Source organism: Pyrus communis, chromosome 2 (assembly GCF_041283825.1).
Source record: "Pyrus communis isolate YQ-2024b chromosome 2, ASM4128382v1, whole genome shotgun sequence".
Classification (NCBI taxonomy): domain Eukaryota; kingdom Viridiplantae; phylum Streptophyta; class Magnoliopsida; order Rosales; family Rosaceae; genus Pyrus; species Pyrus communis.
The window spans coordinates 22,498,518-22,526,449 of record NC_142566.1 but is presented as its reverse complement, the minus strand read 5'-3'; the positions used below and the strand labels follow the sequence as shown (position 1 = coordinate 22,526,449).

The 27,932-nt window shown below is 37.3% G+C and overlaps 4 protein-coding genes across 4 annotated transcripts; 2 read left to right on the top strand and 2 right to left on the bottom strand.

Moving 5' to 3' along the window:
* Positions 1-8,792: 8,792 nt before the first annotated feature.
* LOC137747772 (ammonium transporter 2 member 3-like) lies at positions 8,793-11,773 on the top strand. The gene is made up of 3 exons (XM_068487921.2): positions 8,793-9,401; positions 10,593-10,878; positions 11,151-11,773. Exons 1-3 carry the CDS (start codon positions 8,793-8,795, stop codon positions 11,693-11,695), a joined length of 1,440 nt encoding a protein of 479 aa, XP_068344022.2. The 3' UTR covers positions 11,696-11,773.
* A 326-nt stretch (positions 11,774-12,099) lies between these two features.
* Positions 12,100-14,995, bottom strand: LOC137748605 (bifunctional nuclease 2). Its single transcript, XM_068488773.2, has 9 exons — positions 14,447-14,995; positions 13,973-14,185; positions 13,823-13,875; positions 13,677-13,733; positions 13,268-13,333; positions 13,107-13,178; positions 12,848-12,957; positions 12,667-12,758; positions 12,100-12,503 (listed from the first exon to the last, which is right to left on the bottom strand). The coding sequence occupies exons 1-9, from the start codon at positions 14,706-14,708 to the stop codon at positions 12,451-12,453; spliced, it is 978 nt and encodes a 325-aa protein (XP_068344874.2). The 5' UTR covers positions 14,709-14,995; the 3' UTR covers positions 12,100-12,450.
* Positions 14,996-15,744: 749 nt separating this feature from the next.
* LOC137747773 (ankyrin repeat domain-containing protein, chloroplastic-like) lies at positions 15,745-18,052 on the bottom strand (the record flags this gene model as incomplete). Its single annotated transcript, XM_088687251.1, has 5 exons — positions 15,745-16,241; positions 16,431-16,529; positions 16,672-16,715; positions 16,810-16,895; positions 17,639-18,052. Coding segments are annotated over 4 exons (615 nt in total), but the record flags the coding sequence as incomplete, so codon positions are not given.
* A 4,675-nt stretch (positions 18,053-22,727) lies between these two features.
* Positions 22,728-23,123, top strand: LOC148698743 (uncharacterized). The gene has a single exon (XM_088678909.1). It carries the CDS (start codon positions 22,728-22,730, stop codon positions 23,121-23,123), a length of 396 nt encoding a protein of 131 aa, XP_088535035.1.
* Positions 23,124-27,932: the final 4,809 nt, after the last annotated feature.

Genomic DNA, 27,932 nt, shown 5'->3' with positions numbered 1-27,932 from the left:
TCATGAGTGGCACAAGAAAATGAGGCTCTCAGGGGGGTCAGCCTCGGGGACAAGCACTGCTAACCCATTCTGCTATATAAAGTACATATTCCATTTCATCTCTATCTGCTTGCTTAGCTCACATTCCTATATTAAATGCCCTGGTACATGAAGCTGGACACCTTAAAATTTCCGCCGTCGGATATAAATGGTGATGTTATTTACATATATTTTTTTTTCTTTCAACTTTTTCGATACTTTTCTTAATTTTTTGTTATTAAATTGAATAAATTAAAGAGTACTAAAGAGCATAAATTAATAAAAAGTGTGTCAAGCGTAAACGGAGAGTATGGATAACATCGTCCTATATAAATATCTATTCTCGAAGGATCTTCAAAGGAGTTAGCAAATTTTTTTCTTTAAAATTGCCATTGGCTAATTTGTTTGGCGCTTTCTTAGTCCCATATTATATGAAAACATGCATCTGCATAGTTATTGTCACATCCCGGCCCGGGCGGGACCACTTCCCGGGCCCGACTCCACCACCGTAGCACGATATTGTCCGCTTTGGGCTTACCATTCCCTCACGGTTTTGTTTTTGGGAACTCACGAGCAACTTCCCAGTGGGTCACCCATCATGGGATTGCTCTAGCCCTCTTCTCGCTTAACTTCGGAGTTCCTACGGAACCCGAAGCCAGTGAGCTCCCAAAAGGCCTCGTGCTAGGTAGAGATGTGAATATACATTTAAGGATCACTCTCCTGGACGATGTGGGATGTTACAATCCACCCCCCTTAGGGGCCCGACGTCCTCGTCGGCACATTTCCGGCCAGGGATTGGCTCTGATACCAATTTGTCACATCCCGGCCCGGGCGGGACCACTTCCCGGGCCCGACTCCACCACCGTAGCACGATATTGTCCGCTTTGGGCTTACCATTCCCTCACGGTTTTGTTTTTGGGAACTCACGAGCAACTTCCCAGTGGGTCACCCATCATGGGATTGCTCTAGCCCTCTTCTCGCTTAACTTCGGAGTTCCTACGGAACCCGAAGCCAGTGAGCTCCCAAAAGGCCTCGTGCTAGGTAGAGATGTGAATATACATTTAAGGATCACTCTCCTGGGCGATGTGGGATGTTACAATCCACCCCCCTTAGGGGCCCGACGTCCTCGTCGGCACATTTCCGGCCAGGGATTGGCTCTGATACCAATTTGTCACATCCCGGCCCGGGCGGGACCACTTCCCGGGCCCGACTCCACCACCGTAGCACGATATTGTCCGCTTTGGGCTTACCATTCCCTCACGGTTTTGTTTTTGGGAACTCACGAGCAACTTCCCAGTGGGTCACCCATCATGGGATTGCTCTAGCCCTCTTCTCGCTTAACTTCGGAGTTCCTACGGAACCCGAAGCCAGTGAGCTCCCAAAAGGCCTCGTGCTAGGTAGAGATGTGAATATACATTTAAGGATCACTCCCCTGGGCGATGTGAGATGTTACAGTTATTATTGTCAATGTGTACAAAAAATATAAAAGAAATAAAATACTTGGCACCCAAGGCATCCTATCTAGGAAAGGTTACATTCATTAAGGATAAATAAGTCTATAAATTATATTTTTAACTATATCTATATTAAGTAATAACTTTCATTACAGTTATAAAATTGGTTTGGTCCCAACTGTATAACATTAGAGAGGTTTTATTGTACCATCTAATTGTTTTTTAAAACTATTTGAAAAAAACAAAAGAAAAAAATCTTTTAAAAATTGTTGTTTAGTGGCACTCTTCTCACTTGTAAGTCGGAGGTTATAGATTCGATTTTCGTAAATTGCAAGTTTTTTCTCACTTATAAGTGAAAGTCTTAGGTTAAGTGCAATTCTCATGGGTGTCGAGTTACCAAACTATTTTAGTTAGCTTATTATGTGGCTTACTCCATTTCCTTCACTCTTAATATAAATAAATGGAGAATGTTGGCAACCTTTGCTTTGAATCTTTTGGAGGCAGGTTGTCTGCCCTTCTATTTGGGTGACCTTCTCATCCCCTCCTATTTGTGCGCTCACAGTTAAGCTACATCAACATTTTATATTCCTATTACTTTTTATCTTACTATCTCTATAAAAAAAATCAATATAAAATATTGACGTGGCTTAATCGTGACCGCATAAAATAGGAAGGGATGAGAATGATACTCAAACAGGAGGATAAATAATCTGCCTCTGAATCTTTTTTCTTCTTCAAATGACACGTACCATTTTTTAACATATAAAATAAGATTTTCAATGCTTTTGGCTAATGACACATATAATGATATAACGTTTTTGTTCCTTTTAACCTACTACAATGCTATTGACAATAGCCTATTGTTAATTTTCTTGTAGGATCAGCGCCAGTGGGTTAGAATATGACAGTATGGATACACTTGGAATTATTTCCAATACAATAATCATTACTAAAAAAATAAAGATATTTTCTATGTTGAGACGTTGAAATGAAACCGTCGACAAGATGACTAAAAGTGATGGTCATGACCAAATATTAGACCGTGACACGAAAGTTTTTTTTTTTCCTCCGATTATTCGTCACCGTTAGCTATTGCTGGGCCTTAAAATCAATTTGGTCGAGTCCAAGCCGATAGCTCGTTTGCGAAGAAATATTTTCATATGACAATCTCATGTGCTCATTCTTCCACATATGTCAATGTCAATGGCGGTTTCTTGGATAGATCATATCTTATTTGATGTGCATCTTTTAGATCGTATAAGAATTTTGAGTACATTGATATTTTCACACTAAGAAAATGAAGAGTTCGGTTAAATTATACAATGGGCAACCTAATTTGGTATCGAATTCGCCATCCACGAGATTTGAATCTAAGACCTCTCATTTTCAAATGAAAAGAAATATCATCAAACTGTAGTACTGAATGACAAATCATACAAGATTTAAACTATGCATGGTGATAAAAAGAAATTTAACGCACTTTATCAAACTCTCACAAGGATTTTACTATATTTTGCAAGCCTAGTAGCTCTTTAGCCCGCCAAACAGGTGATGTCTAGAATTTAATTAGCCCGCTTGCTAGTAGCTATGACAAAGGAGTCTTGTTTGTTGTATTCGTACCGTAATTGTGTCGTATTTGTTATCTTAACAAATAATATCATATCAAACTCGTTATTTTAACGAATTTTTAACAGGGGACCTAATAAAGACCCAATTTGTTAATGGGTCGTGTTGTTTCGTTTTGGGTTAACAAGTCACGCAAGAATATGTCATGTTTAATATCTAGATATGACAAACGATATCTTATTGGGTTCTAAAATAGTGACTAGATAACGACTCGAAACGTTAATGAGTAACCTGAAATCTATTATTTTCATATCATTTCGTATCAGGGTAGCAGATCGTGCAAGAAAATGCCAGACATACTTGCTAGTGACAATGTTTTAGTAGTTTGAAGCAATAAACTTGAAAAATGACCATGCATGGTTGTGGATAGTTTTACGTCCATTCCCTTTCATCGCGATGACCGCTAGGTGATGTGTGATGATCTCATGTTTGTTACTACTTTCACACTTGGTTTTGTGAAGCCTTGACAATGCCACAATGCATGGCTTTGAAGCTATTTGCTAATTGACATTTTTAATTCCTTGTCGGGGATTATTGAAATGTCTTTGACAATTGAATGTGAATACAATATGTTGCTTGGAACAAAAGTTTATTATCTAGATTCTGTACTCGAGCTTTGTTAAAATTGTTATTATAAATTTCATTATATTTAACCAAAAAAATATTATGAAATCCCAAATATGATTGTTAATAGCACTATATTTTATTGATTGAACCACCATATATGAACGAATTAAGCTCTTATGCGATGGTTCATGGTGGTATAGAGATTATATATTTTACATTCATTTTGTGTGCGGCTTCTCTGTGGTATGTATCATTTATTGATATGTGTTAAATTTATAACAAAGTTAAAGACGGTTAAGTTTATTAACATGTATTAATTAATAATATAAGCCACACACAAAATGTATTAGATTTGAACTCGGTGAGATGACCCTAGTCACCCTACCATATTGTCTTCTGATTCTCTCTTATATCATTATTTCTTCAAAAATTTTATCTAGAAATGCAAGAAAAACTCAAATATTCATCTAATTAATCCCAATGATTTTATGTACATTGTTTACTCTTTTTGGAATATAAGCAAATCGAAGATTACGAGTGCGGTTTCGTATGAATTTCAAATCTTAACTGATGTAACAATATTTTGTTTTTTCAAGTAGGGTGTAATGTCACTTACCACACATCTTGACAATATAAATTTAGTAAGTTTTGATAAATATGGTATTGTTGTTTAAAATGTGCCACTGTCTCGCTGTGATATTGTTTACACTTTCGTTTACCTTACAAACAAAAGACTGTTCCACCCAATAATTTTTTAGCAAAAAACAAATTGCAGCCATAATTTTGTTGTCTTTGTTTTTAAAAAATTAACTTTGTCAAGGCTGTCTACCCTTCCAATGGCTGGAAGACTTACAAAAGCCAACTCATTAATATGGTCAAAGTATTATAGATTAAACCTAATTAACCAATTAATTGGTGCAACTCATAATTATTAATTATCCTCCAATTCAAAAAATTAAAAATCATCCAGGAATTGTTAATTTCCAACTGAAAATAATAAAATAAAATAAAAGAATATTATTATTCGAGAAGCATATAACATTCTTTTGCTTAAAACAACGATGGAGTGTACATGTCAACCACTCAAAACACGAAACGTGGACGACAAAACCGCTACGAATGGTCTCGATTGAATCTCCACCGTCGGATGATAAATTAACGTAACAACTCAAATATCATAAACGAATTAAAAACCTTTTGCTTCGTCAAATTATCAAAATATTCACGAAATAAATACAGAGAAGACAAATTGCAGAGTCAGAGAGGAAGAGACAAGTGTTTGACATGAAGAAAACCAGGGAGGCGTTTCTTGCTGGGTTTACATAAGTATGGCTGCTGTGGGCAAACTGGAACTTTACTCTGCTGGGTGTATAGATTTTTACAAATATATGGGAAATCTTTGCTGGGTCTACTCTGTTTTTATTTGGGGTTAAATTATATAAATTCTTCTGTACCATATATTTATAAAGCTTTTGGCTTAGCGTATGGAAAATCTTTGCTGGGTTTGCTCTGTTTTGGTTTGGGGTTAATTAGATTAAGGGGATTCTTCTGTATCATATTTCAATCTTTTTTTTTTTTTTGTGTGTGGAGAATTTGGAGACAGATTATGGGCCAATGCATATCTAGGCAAGTGAAGAGAAGAGGGCTGGGTAGTGGTTCTTCAAGTTGTTCTTCTTCTGGAGGCAGCAGTGGCGGCGGAGGTGGCGGTGCTGGGTGTGCAGTGGGGAAAGGATGTTGGAGCATGATAAGAGAGAAAAGGTCCAGGTTCTATATTGCTAGGAGATGTGTGGTGATGCTACTTTGTTGGCATAAATATGGCAAGTATAAATGAAACTTCAATTCTATTTTTCTTCTTCTTTTTGTTTGATATTGTTTTAGTTTTTTTTATTTTCATGTTTAAATCAATGGAAGTTTTGCATTTGCATCAAATAGTAGATTTCATAAAGCTAGATGTCTTCCCTTTTCATGATCATGAAATTCATGGTTGGCAAGGTTTTTTCCTTCTTTTGATTATTCTTAATTTTATCTCAAAATTTGGCATATTTTTTGTTGAGAGAAATTAAATTTTTTTTCCTATAATTTAAGTTACAAGAAGGAATAGTAATTCTCATTGTTCTCATCAATATTGCTACACTAGATTTACAAATAAAAACATAATAAGTTATACGTACAAATAAATGACTAGTTAATACCGATTACCAATTAATGAAATATCTTGACTAATGAACGCCCTAACTACGAGGTAGTTAAGCCATAGGCCGATTAATGCAAAGGGTGGTGGGCTAGGGTGGGATGTTTTTGTGCGTTGCGTGGGGAACGACTTACCTATACCTTAGGGAATTTAAGACCCATGATAGGTTGTATGTTTTAATTGTCCGACATGACATTGTATTGATGGTAAGGACATCGCCACTTGACATCGGAGGCAGATTCTTTGCCCTTTTACTTTTCGTATCATTCTGTTTTGTGTGGTCACGATTAAGTCACGTCAATATTTTATATATATATATATATATATATATTTTTTTTTTTATAGAGATAATAAGACAAAAATAAATAGTAATGTAAAATGTTGACGTGACTTAACCATGACCACACAAACAGAAGGGCATGGAAAGTGGGAGGGCAGAGCATCTGCCTCCTTCATGTAAATCCTTAGGCAGATGTTTGACCTGACACCTAAGAATTTCTCTCTTACTTGATATTGATAATGAATCTAACATTGACAAGGAGGAGGGACATTGAGCTTATACGTAAGTTGTGTTACTCCTCAAATTTGCAATTGCTTTTATGGTGAAGCCTTAATTTTTTTTCATACTATTAGAGCAAGTTGTCTAATGTGTGAAGCCTAACAGCCACACTTATTTTACGCCATCCCCATGTTGTCCACGTGTTAACTTGAAAATTCGTCACACATGAGCAGTCGTGTTGATAATGAATCTCACAATAATGAAAAACTTATAAATAAGTTGAAGTACTCCTCAATTATCAAGTTTTAAAACGAAATTAACCCCAACCTTGTTCACTTGACCTATCTTTAACTCCTAACCTATCTAATTAGCATCACTCGGTTTTCAATACACAAACCAATGAACCTTGTTGTGTGGCCGTAAGAATCTTTTGTCAAGGTAAGTCCAAGCAGAATATACCATGGGCCATGGCTTTCTACGCTCCAGCCAATGAATCACCCAGAACGAGATAAAAGATGAAACAAAAATGAATATTCAAATGCACAGACAAAATATTCACTTTAATTAATCATATAAATTTGCACCCAAAACACAAAATAATCGCATTAATTAATCATATAAAGGGTGTCTTATTGTTCATTATTCTACTTCTTGGAGTTATTTGATGGAACTCTAGGTAATGTGGACTGTGGAAACGAGATAGTATCAAAAAATTTGGAGGTTTATGTACAAATGAGAAAACAAAACACGGTTTTGATCACACGAATCGATTTTACAATTTTTATGACAGTTAAACCAAGACAAATGTCTTGAGGGCCGACCCTTATAGAGTTGATTAGGAATCGAACTTGGGTTGAGAACCCTTAAAATTTGTGTACACTAAAGAGGAAAGAGGCAAAACCATGATCGTTTGAACTGGCTTTACAACTTATTCACCGATACATCAAAACAAATGCCTTGAGAGCTTGCCCTTTTAGAGTTGATTGGGTACCAAAATTAGGTGGCCACCTACTCGGCAACCTCAAGTAGCCTCAAAAATTGAGCACACTAAAGAAGAAAGAGTCAAAACCTTGGTTGCACAAACCAGTTTTGTAACTTGTCCAACAGTTAATCCAAGACAAACGCCTTAGGAATTGGCCTTTTTAGAATTGATTGGATATCGAACTTAAGTAACTTACTACTCCACATTCTTAAGGAACTTCAAAGTTCATGTATAGTAAAGAGGAGAGAAGCAAATCTCGATTGGACGAACATACTTTACAACTCGGTCAACCATTAAATCCAAATAAGTATAAGTATCTTGAGAGCCAACCCTTTTAATATGGAATAGATCCTCTCTGTATCCCTTTCCATCTGGAACCTATGGACCTCCCTACCGTCATTCACCTTCTCCTCCCCCTTCCACCTTAATTTCCAATGCATATTTCTTCGACCTTTAACCCCTCCCATTTTCTTCTTCTTTTCTTTCTCAACGGTTTTGATTCGTCGATCCCCATCGAAGAAGGTAAATATGTTGAGAAGGAGAGAGTGAGAAAGTTGAAAATGAAAAGTGATCTCAACAGCATGATTTTACATAAACGGCTGAAATTATTTGATCCACATGATCCAAATACAAAAGATCCGGAAATAATAAAAATAAAAATAAAAATAAAAAATAAAAAAATTAATAAAAAGAACTTGAAAACTTTAAGTTTTAACGAAAATGATAAAATAAAGGTAAATTGAATAGTATCAGGATTGACTTTTTAGTGTAAATATAATCTTTCGTTAAAGTGAACAGTACCAAATTTTTTTCATTAAAGTTCCAAAAAAAAAAAAAAATCATGTTCTACTTTGAGAACAAAAATCGAGTGATTATTATTGCAACACTTTTACCAACCCAACAAAAATCCCTTTCTCCTAATCCATCAAATCAGGGTATCTGTATTATTGAAATTTGATCCAAATGCTGCAAACGAGGGTTCACTTTAAAAATTATAATAACTTCAACCATTAGATCAAATTTCAACGGTACAAATCTTCTAATTTAATGAATTAGGAGGAGAAGATACGAAGCGTATCTCTTTCCTTCACAGAACTCAAAAAGGCGCTTGCAGCTATCCAATCAATGTCTCATTTTTTTCAATTTCGTCCACAAGTTAAATCGCAGAGAACAAACATGAACTATCACCCAATTGGGTTAATTGAATATAATTGCACCCAAATTATGGTACCACCTCCTTACTGCTCTAAGAATTTCAAATTGAATCTGTAACATCAGCCAGCAATGAATGTTGTGTATATTCTTTGTACACAAAAATCTAAACTTGTAGATTGTTACAAAGTACAACAACATTAAGCAAAAGTCCAAAGCTCAAAACTTTATTATATATTTCCCTTCCTGGTAAGTTATTCCAAAATTTCAACAAACTCTCTATCCTCTCTTCTTCTCTTTTCGATGAACAACACCGACGGTTATGCGCTTCTTAACGGCCCAGTTAATCTCTATCCGGACCAAGCGTCGCCGGAATGGATGAACAAAGGAGACAATGGGTGGCAGCTAATAGCAACCACCATGGTAGGCATGCAAAGTGTGCCTGGCCTTGTGATACTCTACGGCAGCATGGTGAAGAAGAAATGGGCCGTGAACTCAGCGTTCATGGCCCTATACGCTTTTGCCGCGGTCCTAGTATGTTGGGTCATGTGGGCCCACAACATGTCATTTGGTACAAAATTTTGCTCAATTTTGGGAAAGCCCGGTTTTGCCCTGAGCCGAAGGTTTATCTTGCAGGAATACGCCAGGCGTTATATTCCGATGGCTGACTATGTGTACTACCAATTTGTTTTCGCCGCCATTACTGTGATTTTGCTTGGTGGTTCCCTCCTTGGGAGGATGAACTTCTATGCCTGGATGCTGTTTGTGCCAATGTGGCTCACCTTGTCTTACACCGTGGGTGCCTTTAGCATTTGGGGGGGAGGGTTTCTTGAAAAGCACATCATTGATTATGCTGGTGGCTTTGTGATCCATCTTTCTTCTGGTGTGGCTGGTTTCACTGCTGCTTATTGGGTAATTGATCTTGACACCCAACTCCATGCTTAATATGCCATACGTTATCATTAGTTATGCTTATTATGCACAAACGAAATAGCTTGCAAATTTTATCGAGTAGACCAAGAAACACGAAATAGACAGTAAGCCGTAAATAATAAACCATAGTTTGGTGCATCTATATTGTTTGTTTGATGTGCCTTCAGTTCTCTTTTTTATTAAATGGTTATAATCAGTTAGATTCTTTAAGGGAAGAGATTCTCATTTTTTTTTTAAATGAAAATTAGTTGTGGGACCCATTTTACATCAAAATTCAGCGATCTAAATGTCTATTTTCTAAGTCTCGATTCATAGAAAATCTTTGCAAAAAATCAATTCAATCCGAAACAATTTGCCTATTTATTTCTCACGATGAAATTTCAATATTTCTTAGAATATAACATTTGTTAATTTCTTTGGACTTAATTAGATGCCTCAAATATTTCTGATTTGGTTAATATTTTGCTAAGATGATCTATGAGGTGCAGGCTGGCCCTGAATATTTAGGGGCCCTGTGCAAAACTTAGATGGAGGCTCTTCATATTTTTTAATGTTATATTTTTTTTATTATTATTTTTTCTAATTTTTCATCTATAAAACTAAAATATTACAATTTACTGCAACAAAAATAAGTTGTTTGATTGGCCAGGTGTTTTTCCTTACCTTCGATATACGTTGGATGCGTTTTTGTTATCACCTTTTTAAGTTTACAAATTTGCAAAAACTTAAAATAGCAAAACAATATCACAAGGATTCGAACCCAGCACATGGGCTATAAGTAAAAAAGAGTAAACTGCTAGCGCTAGAACCACATATAAGATTGTTTGTTGCATCTAGTCTATTTTATATGCATTTGCATACATGTAATGAAAATGTGAAGACCCTTCTGAATCGGGGCCCTGTGCGGCGGCACCTGTTGCACACCCTCAGGGCTGGCTCTGGGTGCAACTTGAAAACTACATGATTTTGATAGATGAACTTCGATGTAAGTGAGCCCCACCACTAATCTTTGTTTTTTTTTTTTTTTTTTTTTTTTTTTAAATAGGGATCCCTTCTCTCAAAGAGCATGTATAACCAATTGTATTTGTGCATATTTCACTTCTTTCTTTCGTATGTTCTTCGTGTTAGATTTTCCTGGCATGATGGAGTGATATGGAGATGATCATGTAGGTAGGACCAAGGCAAGCGCATGACAGGCAACATTTTCCACCAAACAACATAATTCACATGTTGGGAGGTGCAGGGTTTTTGTGGCTTGGATGGACAGGATTCAACGGAGGATCTCCATTTGCAGCAAACATGATTGCATCTTTGGCCATTTTGAACACTCATATCTGCACTGCCACCAGCCTTCTGGTGTGGGTTTCCCTTGACATGCTGGTCTACAGGAAAAGCTCTGTGATCGGTGCGGTCCAGGGGATGATCACCGGCCTCGTCTGCATCACCCCTGGTGCAGGTAATCTACTCCTTGCTCAATTGACCAAACCAATGAAAACGTCCTCTCGTTGATCAAGTGGATTCTTGTTTTAAAGTCGAGCGTCAAACAATCTGACAACATAAGACGTCATATATCTAACAAAAAACATAACTTAAACAACTAAACATTGGTGTCATAAAAACAAGAACATGATGGTTAGGAATGTTTATGAACTGGGTTTTGATTTATTTAAGAAAGTAAAACAAGCAATTTTGCAGCATTCCACCAATAATATGTATATGATCGAGCAGGGATTGTGGAGCCATGGGCAGCATTAATAATGGGAGTAATGTCTGGCTCAATACCTTGGTACACCATGATGATATTGCACAGAAGGTCAGCCTTCTTCCAAAGCGTCGACGACACTTTGGGGGCCTTCCATACGCACGCAGTAGCCGGCCTCTTGGGGGGACTCCTCTCGGGCTTCTTTGCCCGACCCAACCTTCTCCGAATGATGTACCCGGACAATACATACGGTCCTGGTTTAATGTACTGCATCCATGATGGGAAAACAAAAGTTGGCCTCCAACAAATGGGGTACCAGATCGCTGGAGCACTTTTCATCATCGTATGGAACGCCGTTGTCACGAGTTTGATATGTATTTTGATCAGCCGCATTGTTGATCTTCGAATGAAGGAAGAGGACCTCGATGTTGGTGATGATGCTGCGCATGGAGAAGAAGCCTACGCTCTGTGGGGAGACGGGGAGAAGATGTCTACACAGATTCGATGGCAGAATCCTCGGATTCCTTCCATTTGCAGACGGCAGGAGCGAAGTCTTGTAGCGGAAATGTAATAAGTTCAGCAGTACCTTCCCCGTTTTTTATCGTTCAAAGAATGCATGCCGCAACTCTCGTTGCTGGCTTCCATTGCAGTTCATCTTTTGGTTCTCGTCTGCAAAGTGCACATGTTCATACTGGTGAAGAATGTAGCTACTGGAGTACATGTGACATGTAATTTACATTCACGTCACACGTCTTCTGTAATTTGGCGAAAAATAATGAGATAAACAAATATAGTATGAATCCAAATTCAAACGTTATGATTCAAATTACGAGCAACTTTCTGTTGGAACACAAAAGAACAGCTATCGTTGTCAAGGATTCTAATACGCAAGCTTTAGAGTCGCAAGAACGTAAATTTCAGTAGAAACATCCAATATCTTTTGAAAGAAGATTCTTTCGATTTGATTCAAAAAAATTTGGGCAAACACTATTGATCCTTCTTTTCATACAACAGTTCGGTAAGATTTACAGACAGTAGAGTTATGGATATGCATCTCCAAGAGTTATTGACAATAGATTTACAGACAGTTTGGTAAGATTTACTGACCGTCTTTAGGGAACTCGATACACGATTAATATTTACATATTTGGGGAAATTTTCTAAGGCGGCTGTACATTAAATATTATAGAAGTTCCCTCGTCATCCAATAACTCGTAAAGGTCTTCCTTGCACCATAATCTTCACAATGAAAAGCTATGCCAGAGGCCTAGAAGGCATATTCGTCGAAGAAACAACTCATTAGAGCGGAATAACCTTATATAGAGATCAAGGCCCTTGAATTGACTTGCGAAGCTTGAATAGTTCGTCTCTCCATATGGCTGCAGGAACAAGCCGTTAATTTACAAATTATCTAATAACCATATAAACATGAATCAAGCAATCCAAAGCAAGTTGTTGAAATAAAAAACAATGGGAAATCGTAACGTGACTTAGTAATTGTATATGTTAGAAAAGCAGTGAGTTGAAGTCCCGATAAAATACCTGCATCTTTATATCTTTCCTCTTTGATAGCTAGATTGATATTCTTGACCAAACCAAGTTCTTGAATTAAAGAATCTGGGCCCTCTATAGCGCTGAAAAGAATGTAACATATGATCAGACATACACAAAAGAATGACGAAGCAAAATAGAGGCCCCCAAAATACAATTCAGTTGGAAGTACCTGTCAAGAGATACATCATAACAAGACTTTGTCACGCGCCCTCCGCCCATCCCATAACTGATCCTCACTGCATCTGTTAAGACAATCTGTTTGTTTACATATATGGGTGCCTGCACATGGCAAGTGTCACTCGAACTTAACATCAATTTCAACGACACGATCATGCTTAAACAGAAGGTTTCTTCTTGCACATGAAGAAGCAGGAATATTTACTGACAAAGTATGAGCATTTGTGTTGAGGAAGACAAGAGATAGATACCTTGCATCTATGTGCGAAATTTATGGCGTCTGATGGGCGTGCATCAACACTAAGAAAGCCATTTTCCCCTGGCTGCATAACAGGAACCTCAATGTTATAAGCTTGCTTCACTTTCTTTAAAAGATTAGGACATAACTCATCAGGGTTTTAACTTTTACCACCTTGCTAAAGTACAATCTGGCAAAGTAATTATTCCGCACTCTTTCCGTAATTCTCACCATATTCACCTGGAATTGAAGAATTGACATAAATAAGACAATGATCTGAATGGTTTTACATGCCACCTTGAACTTGGAAATTTAGTTTAGTACAATTAAAATGCAACACTACCCATTAGGGATCTGAAGACTATGGATGTCCTTTTAAGTCAGACAAATTACATACTTGCAGCCCTTTCTCAACACTCACTTCTAAAATCTACTTATTGGTATCATCAGATTTCTTATGAACATGCAGTAAACATAAGTGAGACTATTGAGTACTAAAGCAAGAAAAGGACAAACGACAAAAGCATTATCTTTGGCCCTTCAAAAAATAAGCTTAATGCATGGAAAAAAATTAGCTCCATACTTGATAGCCGAGTTTGTCAACGAGATTTCTCATAAAGTGAAATTGATCCGGGGAGTCCTGCAGCAAGACCGATTTTGGGATCAATACACACTTTACACAAGAAGGCATCAATGCAACCAAATGAATTACAAAGTTCATGCAGTTACCCCATTCTCATCTCCCCATTGGCCGTCTATGAGATTTTCGATCGCGAATTCGCCTGAAAACAAAAACCAGATAACGAAATTTAATGACCGAGGATGTGTACTCCAAATTACATTCACATTCATTCATATGACACGCATAACTTCATATACCTACAACAATTGGAAGCAAAAAGTCTCCATCACAAGAAATCTTGAGAAAAATCGTCGGACTTTGGAAACGCTGGACAAAGTTTCGGCCTAATGTATCGAAAAAATTATGTTGTCGGCTGGCTCGGACGGAAAAGGGACGCATTTTACCAGATGACTGCCATTTCGTCTCTTCTTGAAAACCTCGCCTTTGCATACGGTAGTGAGATATAGTTTCTGCAGTAATTAAACACGAATAAACAATTTCAAAAACCTAATCACACTCAATTAATATCAAATTACTCCACTTTAGGACAAAATTGTAGAATTTAGGTAACAAAGACTTCATCTTTCGGACGAAGTAGTAAGAATTTCAACAAAATCAAATCAAAATCAATTCGATAATCACGAATGCATAGAAATGTCCGTATCCGTATATTCATATAAATATGTAAATGCATGCGATGAGAGAGAGAGAGAGAGAGAGAGAGATGGGACCTGAGAGGAGGAGGGAAGCTTGGATGTAGTCGAAATCGTGATGATCGTCGGCTTTGCTGGATCTGGAGGGAGAGGAAGAGTTGCAGCAGGCAATGCGGAGCGATTTGAGCGAATTGCACCGTTTTGGTGATCTGATAAACCCTAACCGAACCGTGCAGACCAAGTGGCGCGAAGAGGAGGAGGAAGAAGAAGAAGTGTTTGGAATCGGACGGATGGCAGCTAAGCGATCCGGGCCGCGGCATTGAGCTCCGGCTCCGAGCATTGTACCAAACAAAAATATCAAGATAGAGAAAGGTACCAAACAAAAATATCAAGATAGAGAAAGCTAGGCGCTTTCCTCTTTCATTTGCGGCTGCCTTTTTAAATCTTTTTCTAATCAATGTGATCAACGAGTTTAATTAATGATTAATTATTTTATAATTTTGTTCTAATCCTCCCTCTTAGAGACATGTCTCCCCGAATAAATTAACTCAACTCGATCGTTTTCCGTGGGCCGGTGGTGGCTTCGTCGGTTTTGACTCAGTGCTTGCACAAATATATGTGTCTGACAATATTACCTCTCGACATGTCGACATAACATAACATTTGTTAATGCATGAAGGGTCCTTTTTTTTGACCCCCAAAATAGTACAGGCCAAAAAAATGCCCGACAAATGTCCAAGAAAGGTCAAGGTCGAATAAGGGTGAAGAAGTCCAAGGCCCAACGAAATTAGAAAGGAGCATTTTTGAGCGCTATGGCCGATCACTCACCAATCTGAATAGACTAAGTAGTATAAAGTATTTTTTGACAGACACAGGCATGTGGGTAAATTGACAGTTTTATGGTACAAGGCTTTAAGAACAGGCCTACTCATATAGCATATATGTCGATCATCAGCGAAGACAGAAGCCTTAGATGAGACGTAAAGGTTGTCAAACCATTGCTAGGAAGGAACACCGGTGACTAGTCAAGGCTGAGCTTGTGTTCGGTACACGTTTTGGCCAGAAACACATGTAATCCCAACTGAGTTACCATCACCTCACCGTAACATGTCAACTAATATACGAAATAATAGCTAGCACGCAACCTACATAGGTAGCTCATTTAATGTCAAAATAAAATGAACCCGAAACCTTTTGGACCCGCTAAGGGCCTATTTAGGAGAAAAGAGAAGAGAGGGGGGGGGGGGAAGTGCCTCTTATATGGGACCAAACGTTTGTGAGGGAAAAGAATCTAGACTATGACCGAGCGCTTCTTGTAATCATTACATTAATATATATCCCAAGCACCATAGTGAATGTAGCCCCGTTTTGAACGATGAACAACTTAATCTTGAGTCCATTATTTCACAGCTTTAAACTTGAACCCATCAAGAGTTAATTGTTCTAATTGGTAACCTACAAATTTTGAGCCTTAACAAAGTTTAATAAATATTCAGCACAGCAATGACAGGTCAATATAACGTGACATGATTGATTAGCTCGTAATTACATACAATTACAAAGTAAGTAAGAAAGCCAATGACTTTGAGATTCAAATGTTCTTTCGATATTCCGGTTGGCATTTTTGAAGTTGTAACAGTATCGGCTCGCAAATTGGACTGCTGCTGCTGAAACTTTGATGTAAAAGTTATGGCAGATCAAACCGTGGTTTGCCATTATCATTTGGCCAGCTGAGGCACCGATGCGGCGGATACGCGGTTAGAGTATCAACCCGTTAATGCGGCTTCGGAAGAAGCTTCAACAGCTTAATTAGCTCGTAAGTCCTCGTGTCTTGATCAGTGTATTGGCAAGGGTCAAGAGGGGTTAAACCATCCTGCAGGAAAGCAAACGACTTGCAATCAATTATCGTAACATACGAAGATCTTACGGTTCCACATCAAGGAGATAAGAAGCATGTACTGGAAAGTCAATAAGTTGCTTCGACTTGAACGTCGTTATGTAAGAAGAGAAATCAAGGAGGACAGTTCCAAGCATGTGCAGAATCCAGAAATACTATGTTTACCTTGTTCTTCAATGTCTTATCCGCTCCTTTAATCAGCAAAAGCCTCACAACATCTGTTCTTCGGCCTTGAACAGCTAGGTGTAACCACGTCCAACCATCCTATAGAGAAAGTAAATTTTTTTTTTTTCAAGTTTACTTTTCTGAATTGTTATTGATGAAAGTTGCATAATAAAGTTAAAATCGTATGTTGTCCTGAAGGTTTATATCAACACTATATAACAGAAGAATTTTGATTGCTTGCCTGGAAGCTGTTCCGACGGCATAATGCAACAAGGTGGCGCCATCCTGGTTTTCACCATAAACATTTAATTGGAACAATAATCTTCACACCAATACCAAACTGGATACAGCGATACACTAGGTGAATTTTATCACGAACAAATGGCTTAGCTGATTTCTCAAAAGATGGTTCGTGATGGCCTGGTTTTTACCAAGAATTGCTTTGTGAAAAGCGCTCCAACCATCCTGGTGAAGAAATGAACCAAATCTCAAATCAGTATCGAAAAGCCAAGAACAATATTCTGCATTTAACTTTCTAATGTAAAAGGCGGCCATTGATATCAGCATTATGTTTCAATAAAGCATCCATAAGGTAAAATTCTCACGATGCAGCAAAGAGTATGCAGGGGTAGCCATTTGCTCTGAAAGAGTTTACAAATACTTTACAGTTAACAGCTTCATGTTCATCAAATTACAACTACGACAATGTGATTACGTGAGGGGACAGTCGTCTCCGTGCAAATTACATAGGGGGTACAACATTTAAGGTTCAATTTCACTAAGGTACAATTTCCTAACCATGTACTAATGATCATAAGAAAAAGGGACACTTACAGAGGTAGCAACAGCTATATCAGATTTTCGCTTATTAAGCAGAGCCTTTTCCTCTTTCGAAAGCAACTTACGGGGTCCTATTCATCCAAGCAACAAACAACATCTCACAGACCATATCAAATAAACAAAACCACAAGAACCAATTCAAATCCCACCTAAAAAAAGTTATCCACGCCGAAAAATCGGCTAAAAAGAGAGCTTGAACACTTAACTATCATCTAAAACATATAAAGAATTATACCTTCCCACATTATCCTACACCTACACACCAAAGTTCACTACTTTTCCAATAAAACTCAAAGCTCAAATTTGCAATCTAAATTCGAAAAAAAATCGCAATCCCATCCAAAATTTCAGTACAAATAAGCAACTACCTTCACTTCAGATTTCTTAACGCCAGGCTCATAATTCCCACTGTTAAAGAACTCTGCAACATCCTCCAAACCCTTCCCATAAACGGCCCACCTCGGATTCTTCGGCGCCACTCGGTCACTCGATTTCACACCATCCCCTTCGTTCTCCTGCACCTCCTGCCACTGGTCCGAAACCAAATTCTCCGATCCGATTTCGGAAACATCTCTTCTGGGTTTCGCTTTCTTGGGGCTGAAACGGTATTTTTGGAGATAAGGGTCGTCGAACACGCCTTCCTCGAAGACGACGCAGTCGCCGATTACATGGTCTTCGTCGAAATGGTCGGGTTGGACGGAGTAGGACGAGATGAAAGAGGAGAGAGGGCGTGGAGCTTTCGCGGGAACTGTATGGTGGCAGCGAGAGCCTGCGAGGTGTCGGGGGGTTTAGAGAGACTGGCATGGTCGTTGCACTTGCGATGCGTGCTGTGGAACATAACGTTTTGCAAAATCGGTGGGATATATGCTGTCAAATATAAAATAAATAATTTACGAGGTTTAGTAAGTGTGATTAGGGATAACAACAATACTTTTTCTCATTATATGAAATAATATGAATACAAAAATAACTTTTACTATTTTCTTTCTTTTCTCTAGCTCATCTCACTAGTATTTTCTTTTGTATCTCTCTTCTTCATCTCCTTTCTTTTCTTTTGTTTCTCTCTTTCTTCCTTGATTCCTTTCCTCCATAAGTTTGTCTTTCTTTCTTTCTTCATTTACTTCTTTGTTTTATAGGTGAAGCTAGTGATGGTAAAACTTATGGCGTGTTTACGTAAGAGTAATGGGAATCAAGAAGCGTAATTGAATTCCAATTACGGATTACACCGGTGTTTACTAATGTGAGAGGAATAAAAAATCGTGTGGGACCCAGATGAATTCTGGAATCACACTCCAGAATTTCCCCAAGTCGGATTCTCTAGCAATAGGTGGTAATTGACTTCCTTGAATTGGTGTCCTCCAGGAATCAGACTTTTCCCTAAATTGCCCTCTGAATTCGTCTTCTGTAAATCCACCCAAATTGGGAGGTGGTAGGTGTGGTGGGAGGACGTGAATATGGGAGGCAGTGGGTGTATCTATGAATATGGGAGGTTGTGGGGGCTGGGGAAGAAGAGGATATGGAGGATTGGGGGAGCATGGAGGACCTGTGAGTATGATAGGTGGTGGGAAGGGCTATGCGAGCTGGGAAAGAAAAAGGCAGCAAGGCCTAAAGTCCTCTCCATTTTATAATTTGAACATCAAGGAGATTTTTTGAAATTCTTTATGGTGTAGAAATGTACATTTGGATGGTTTTGGTACCTAAAGCCTTTCTAGACAGAGCTGCAAGCTTTTCCTCCAATTCTTGCTTTAGAGATGTAAGGGTGGCTGCCCGGTCTTGCTCCTATGCTAATTGTTGCCTCTCTTGCCGCCTCAAGTGCGACTCTTGCTACAAGAAATTTACCACTGTTTAAACGAAGAGGTGTGGGAGACTGGGAGTGCTCTGGAAGTCAGTGAAGAAAAGATGGGGATGAGAGGATGGGAGGGAGAAAAGATAAAGTTCGTAAAGATAAATTTAATTTTATATAGATAAACTTAATTTTCAATAATTATAGTATAAAAATAAATTATTTTCAACAAGGACATTTTAGTAATCAAGCTAGTTTTAATTCTGATTCCAGTGAACTGGTAAACAATATATACGGAATCGATATCATTTGTATTCTGATTCTAGTTTAGTTTAGTAAACAACTTTAACAGTAATCTAATTCTGTTTCCTCATCAATCTAATTTCTCCTCAATTCAATTCCCTTCAAATCAACATCATACACATAAATATGTCAAAACAGAAAATGCAATGATTAAGTCCTCAACTTTTGCTTTTTTTTTTTCTTGGTCTGCCATTTTCTTTTATTTCATCCCTTTTTGTCACATCCCGCCTTCCCTCGCAGAGATATTGTCCGCTTTGGCATTCCCTGCCCTGGACTAGGTCGCAGACAGCAGGGCTACCGCACGGTTTTGTCTTTGCAAGCCGCAGCTCCAAAAGGCCTCTCTGAAAGGTACATGCAGGTATGGACATATAAGGCCCAAAGACCACGACCTCACGGGCGATGTGGGATACTACAATCCACCCCCCTTAGGGAGCCCGACGTCCTCGTCGGCACACCACGACCGTGAGTCTGGCTCTGATACCAAATTGTCACATCCCGCCTTCCCTCGCAGAGATATTGTCCGCTTTGGCATTCCCTGCCCTGGACTAGGTCGCAGACAGCAGGGCTACCGCACGGTTTTGTCTTTGCAAGCCGCAGCTCCAAAAGGCCTCTCTGAAAGGTACATGCAGGTATGGACATATAAGGCCCAAAGACCACGACCTCACGGGCGATGTGGGATACTACACTTTTACTCTATTATTATTTTACAATTCGAAGTCATTTTAGTTATCCAGGAAATAATACTGACACTAATTTCCAATTGGTGTTCCTCCTCTGGTGAGTTTCGAAAAAATCAAAATGGTTCCCATAAATTTTGGAGTCAAAAGTGTCTGTAACTTATGAGAAGATTAAACCGTTATATTTAGTTCAAATTTTAGTATGATATGGATAAGAGGATACCGAACAACTTTCGTGACGAAAAAATTTTGATTTGAGCTACCGAAATGGAGTTTTGGTACTCATAAGATGCATGTCCAATTTTCTGCGAAAATTGGAAACTGGTTTGGTATTTCAGACATCTGCGATGATCTTACCGTTGGAATTTTCTAAAAATTTGATATGTTGTAGGTATTGGGCGGATGAACAACTTTGAAGAAGAAAGTATTTCAATTCGAGGTCTGCAAGTTGGAATTCCGAGGCTGTTTACATAACTGTCAGATTCTTTACGAATTTTGAGTATGTACTCTTTTATTTCTGGAAAGGGTAATATACAGTCATACAACAAAACATATATATTTGCTTCAGGGAAATCAGTAGTACAAAGATTTTATGATGAAATAAAAAGATTTTCTTATCTGTGAGATTTCAGGCAACATAGGTGAATAGGATTTATGGCTTTGTGTTTTCCACTGACACGAGAGCTTCTCATGCTGATATCGTGTTGTAAAATCGACGGTGTGTGCAGTGGAATAAATAAATAAGACACAAAATTTACAAGGTTCCTCTATAATCAATGTAACTGAAGTATGTCCTCGGAGCAGCAATGATGCTTTCATTTATAATCTAATAATAAGATTACAAATATAATTCTCTCTATTCTCTCCTCTCTTTTTCTTCTCTCTGCCGTGAGCTTTGTGGCTTCTCTCTTCTTCCTCTCTTCTTCCTTCTTTCTTTTCAATTGTAAGGGTTTGTATTTTTGTGTGTGATTTTATATGGAAAGATGAGCTAGCAAGTGGATTAGTGGACAAACATGTAGAGTTGTAGTGGGTTGACCATCCACACATTGAATGACTTATAAGATTACAACAAATTTCAATTTTTCATCTTTTTGTACTAACATTTCTTTTAATGTATGTAGAAGTTTACAATTTAAACCAATAAGACTCAAACTTCTACTATTTCAATTATATAATTTTGAATTTTATTTTTTTCATTTTTCATCTTTAAGCATATAATACTTCTTATTTTATGTGGGCATTCATACTAATTTCACAATATTACTTATTTTAAGTGTTTATATAAACTTAACATTCATTTTTTCCTCAACATTTATGTTGCAATTTCATGTATTATTTAATTAATGATTTTTGTCAAGTGCTTTTGCAATGGTGCAAGTGTTTCTACATTCTTCTTATTCAAATGAAAGTCTTTCTACGCCATTATTACTCAAGTGTTATTACAAGTAAATTAAGTGTTATTGTAACTATTTAAGGTCAAAGTTTAGTTAAGAAAAATTTAGGCTTTCTAAGATATGAGATTCTATAGTGATGCACGTGTATTAAGAAGTAACATAAATGAATAAATTGTAATATATTGTAAATAATGAGTATGTATGCCCACATGCATACAGTAAACATTTTATATGCTTAATAGTGTAATTTGTTTGTTTCCAAGATAGTTGCTCTATAAATAGAGCATTACAAGTGTTCAAAAACAAGAACAATAAGATAAAAAAAAAAAAAGTTAGAATATTTTCAGTATCATCTTATTTCTCTTTTATCTGCAATCATTTTGTGTAATATTTTGTAATAGCCTTGCTTTTATCCTTAACAAAGGTTATTTCTTTAACTTTTGCCTTTTTATATAACACGTTATTAGTACGACTCTCTAACCCTAAAATATTTTCTCATTTCTCTCTGCTGAAAGAAAAAAAAATGTTTACTCTAAGGTTTTTATTGCTCTTCTTCTTCCTCAATTGCTAGATATACCATCGCGAAGAACTGTTTGCACCATATTTACTTCTAGTTCTTAACCTATCAGTTACTTATATCTTTGATTTCTTGTTTGGTGTAATTCTTGACTACTAACCCAATGTTTATTTATGCAATCCAAAATGGTGGGTATCATTGCATATCTTGGACTGTAGATTTAATTTTACTGCAAATTTTAGGTGGAGTGGTATAATCGCTCACCCTATCCTGCATATTTAAATTTGTCTGCTATTTAATTTTATTGCAATTTCAGGTGGTGTGGAATAATCACCCACCCTGTTCTACATATTTAAATTTTATTGCAATTTTAGGTGATGTGGAATAATCACACACTCTGCTCTGCATATTTAAATTTTATTGCAATTTTAGGTGGTGTGGTATAATCATCCACCCTGCTCTACATATTTAAATTTTTCTGTTGTTTAAAGTGGTGCGAAATAATAGCTCATCCTATATTTGTTTAGATGAGAATGGTGCGGTACAATCGTCATTCTCATTAATCATATAAATCTCAAGCCTGAAATTTCGAGTACTTATCATTTTGGTCTAAAGATCAAAATTTGTAAGAACCAGAAGTTCTAACAATATATTTCTTCAGAATACATATTATTACAAGTTCTTACACACCTCATTTTTCTTTCAGAAAAGAAAATGATGAACTTGACAAAACTTGATTTTGTTGCCCTGGATATTACTGGAAAGAACTATCTTACCTGGGTAATGGATGCCAAGATCCATCTGGAGGCAGGAAATCTTGGGGATATCATCAAGGAGGATACCAGTGCATCCTCTCAAGATTGGGCGAAGGCTATGATCTTTATTCGTCATCATCTTGATGAAGGACTGAAGAGTGAGTACCTTATATTTGAAGATCCATTAACCCTATGGAAGGCACTGAAAAATAGATATAATTACCAGAAAACGGTGATTCTTGCAATGGCTCGTTATGAGCGGGCTCACCTAAGGATTCAAGATTTCAAGACAGTGACTGAATACAATTCTGCAATGTTCAGAATTAGTTCCCAGTTGAAGTTCTATGGAGAAACAATAATTGAGGAAGATATGCTTGAAAAGACTTTCAGCACATTTCATGTCTCCAACGTGCTCCTACAGTAGCAGTATAGAGAAAGAGGTTTTATTGAGTACAACCAGTTGATATCTGTACTCCTTGTAGCCGAGCAAAACAATGAGCTTCTGATGAAGAATCATCAGTCATACCCTACTAGATTTGCACCATTCACAGAAATGAATACTGCTTCTCTTGAAAAGTATACCACATCCTCTCATGACAATAATTATAAACGAGGACATGGCCATAAACGAGGCCAGTGGAATGGGAAAGGTAAGAACCATGGTGTCCAGTTTCATAACCAGGTTCTAATGCATAATATATGCCCAAGCTTTAAGAATGCAAATCGCCAGAAAGACAAAGCTCATATGAACACTTCTAGAAATCCTGAAGGAGCTTGTCATAGGTGTGGTGGCAATGGGCACTGGGTGCGTACCTGTCGTACCCCAAAACATCTGGTGGATCTATATCAAACCTCTCTCAAGGAGAAGGGTGTCGAGACCAATTTCCCCGACCAGGCTCAACCAATGGAAATACCTGATCCAGTGTCTAATTTATCAGGACAGCAACCCACCTGGATGTTCCAGACTTTATTACTGAAAGAGGAAATGAAGTTTAGGGTCCGATTGAATCATTTATGTTTAATGTACTCTTGTACTTGTGGTTTAATGCTCGCATTTTCAATTTAATGAAAGTAGTATTCTAGTATCAATAAACTGTTTTTTAACTATAATTTCTTTACTCAGAGAACATAGATAAAAATTATGGTTATTCTCAAAACAAGAGCAATGGCGGAGATTTTTGTCTTGCAGACTGCGCAACCACGCATTCAATTGAAAGTATTTCTCGAACTTGGTACTTGCAAAAGTAAAAGTAACAATAATATCAAGGCAATTAGATGTAATTGAAGGCTCAGAAAAAACCCAGATTATGTTACCAAATGGAACAATATTGTTCATACCATTATGCGTTGTACGCTACTCAATCCACTCGAAATTTGTTGAGTTTTAAAGACATACTTCTAAATGGATACCACATTGAAACGAAAAGTGCAGAAAATGTGGAATATTTATGCATTACCTCTAATGATACCCAGAAGCGTATATTTGAGAAGTTGCATGATTTATCGAGTGAATTATATTATACATACATAAAGACAATTGAGGTACATGCTTTCATGAACTAGAAGTTCATAAATTCAAAAGTTTACATACTTTGGCATGACCGTCTGGGTCATCCGGGATCCACCATGATGCGTAGGATCATTACCAACTCTAATGGACATCCATTATTGAGCAGAGACATCACTACCTCAAATGATATCCCTTGCAAGGTTTGTCCTCGAGGGAAGTTAGTAACTAGACCATCACAACTAAAGGTTGATGCTGAATCCCATTATTTTTGTAAAGAATTCAAGGGATATCTGTAGGCCTATTCAACCACATTGTCGACCATTTCGATATTTTATGGTTCTGATTGATACATCTAATCGATGGTCACATGTTTGCCTATTGTCTACTCGAAATGTAGTTTTTGCGAGACTTCTTGCTCAAATAATTAAGTTGCGAGCACAGTTCTCAGATCATCCTATTAAGTCAATCCGACTTGATAACGCTGGTGAATTTACGTCTCAAACCTTTGATGATTACTGGATGGCACTGGGCATTGATGTTGAACACCCTGTTCCTCTTGTCCATACTCAAAATGGTTTTGCAGAGGCATTTATCAAGCAGCTTCAATTAATAGCCCTCACTCTGCTCATAAAAACGAAATTGTCAGTCTCTGCATGGGAACATGTCATCTTACATGCTACATCATTGGTTAGATTAAGACCCATAGCCAACCACCAATATTCATCAATACAATTTGTGTTTGGACATCAACCAAACATTTCACATCAACTAGTTTTTGGTTGTGTTGTTTATATACCTGTTGCACAACCACAACATACTAAAATGGGACTTCAGCGTAGACTGGGAATTTATGTGGGTTTTGATTCACCATCTATTATTAGATATTTGGAACCCTTGACAGGCGATATGTTTACAGCTCGTTTTGCTTATTGTTATTTTTATGAAACAGTTTTCCTGTCGTTAGGGAGAAAAAATACCGTTCCAGAAGAACGGCAAGAGCTGACATAGATTGTTCCCACTTTGTCTCTTTTTGATCCGCGAAGCATTCAATGTGAAAATGAAGTGAAAATGATCGTTCATATTCAAAATATTGCTAATCAAATGCCAAATGCATTTAATGATGCTTCGAAAGTGACAAAGTCATATATACTAGCTGCAAATGCACCTGCAAGAATTGATGTCCCTGTTGGACAAAATAAATTGGTAGCGAATGATTCATCTAATGCACACCTAAAGCGTGGTAGACCCTCATGGTCAAAAGATTTAACCCCTCGAAAGAGAAAGATGAGGGCACAGTTAAACCCAAATGAAATCATTCAGGAAAAGAAATGAAATAATCATCGACGACATGTTTGCATTTGCAATAGCCACTGAAATTTTATTAAGCGATGACATTGAGCCCCGCTCTGTTGAAGAATGCAAATAGAGACAAGATTGGCCTAAGTGGAAAGATGCAATCCAGGCAGAATTAAATTCCTTGGAAATGCGAAGTGTTTTTGGACTGGTAATCCAAACCCCATGGGTTACAAATGAGTATTCACAAGGAAATGCAACGAGAAAAGCGAGATTGCAATATATAAAGCACGACTCGTTGCACAAGGTTTTTCACAAAGACCTGGAATTGATTATGAAAATACATACTCTCCTGTAATTGACGCAAATACGTTCCGTTACTTAATAATTTTGGTGGTTTAAAAAAAACTTGACATGCGACTTATGGATATCATCTCCGCGTATCTATATAGAGAATTAGATACTGGCATATATATGAAAGTCCCAGAAGGACTTAAGTTGCTTGAAGCAACTAACAAATCACGAGGTATATTCTCAATCAAATTAAGGCGATCATTATATGGGCTGAAACAATTTAGACGAATGTGGTATAATCGTCTCAGTGAGTATTTGATTAAAGAAGGATATTCTAACGATGTCATCTACCCTTGTGTGTTCATTAAGAAATCAAATACTGAATTTGCTATAGTAGCAGTATATGTCGATGATATGAACCTCGTTGGAACCTCTGAAGAGCTCAATAAAACTGTTGAATATCTGAAAAGCGAATTTGAAATGAAAGACATTGGGAAAACAAAATATTGTCTTGGCCTGCAGATCCAGCATTGTGTTAATGGAATTTTGGTCCATCAATCCGATTTCATTGAAAAAAATAATGAAACGATTTGGTATGGACAAAGCTTATCCACTTAGCACCCCAATGGTCGTTCATTCTTTGGACATTAAGAAATATCCATTCCATCCAAAGGAAGATGATGAACTGGTCATTGGTCCAGAAGTACCATATTTGAGTGCAATAGGTACTTTATTGTATTTAGCATAATGTACTAGACCAAATATAGCATTATCAGTCAACTTGTTAGTAAGGTATAGCTCTGCTCCAACAATTCTTCATTGGAAGGGAATCAAAGATGTATTGCGATACCTTCATGGAACAACAGACATGAGTCTCTTCTACTCAGAGAAATCCACAAATGATCAGATTCTTGTTGGATATGCAGATGCTGGTTTCCTCTCTGATCCGCATAAAGCCTGCTCACAAAATAGATATGTGTTCACTAATGGAGATACTGCAATATCATGACGATCAACAAAACAAACATTAGTTGCTACATCTTCCAATCACACGGAAATAATTTCTTTACATGAAGTAAGTCGTGAATGTTCTTGGTTAAGATCAATGATCCATCACATCCGGAATTCATGTGGTCTACCTTTAAAGACAGACAATCCAACTGTCATCCATGAAGATAATGCAGCCCGTGTTGCCCAAATTAAGGAAGGATTTATCAATGGCGATAAAACTAAACACATATCTCCAAGATTTTTCAGTGCACATGAGCTTCAGAAGGCCAAAGTGATTGAGGTCAGACAAATCCGTTCCAATGAAAATTTGGCAGACTTGTTTACCAAATCTCTACCAAAGTGCACATTTCAGAAGTTAGTGCAGGGAATTGGATTACGTTGGCTTACAAATTTGAAGAATGCAGAATCAAGGGCAGATACAATTCAAGGGGAGCATCCATAATACATGCAAGTTGTACTCTTTTTCCTTTGATTATGATTTTTCCTACTAGGTTTTTCCTATCAAGGTTTTAACAAGGCAACATAAGCATGCTTAACACCATATCAACAATCCGGGTAAAAGTGTATACTTTTTCCTTCGTTATGGTTTTTTCCCACTGGGTTTTTCCAAGCAAAGTTTTAACGAGGCAACTGATGATTGATATATGGGCATCCAAGGGGGAGTGTTGTAAATAGTGGGTATGTATGCTCACATGCATACAGTAAACATTTCATATGCTTAATAGTGTAATATGTTTGTTTCCAAGATAGTTGCTCTATAAATAGAGCATTACAAGTGTTCAACAAACAAGAACAACAATATAATAACAACAAGATAAAGAAAGAAAAGTTAGAATATTTTCAATATCCTCTTATTTCTCTTTTATCTGCAATCATTTTGTGTAATATTTTGTAATATCCTTAGTAAAAGTTATTTCTCTAACTTTTACCTTTTTATATAACATAATAAAAATTGTGAGGATGATTGAATGTCCACATGGGAATAGTAGGAAATAGTTTGTTGTGTTGTGCTTTTTCAAAAGTGGTTTATTACGGATAATTGTTTGGTTTGTCATGGATGTGATTTTCATTCTTTGTAAACCTACGGATGTGGCTCTATAAATAGAGCACTTTGTGAGTGATCAA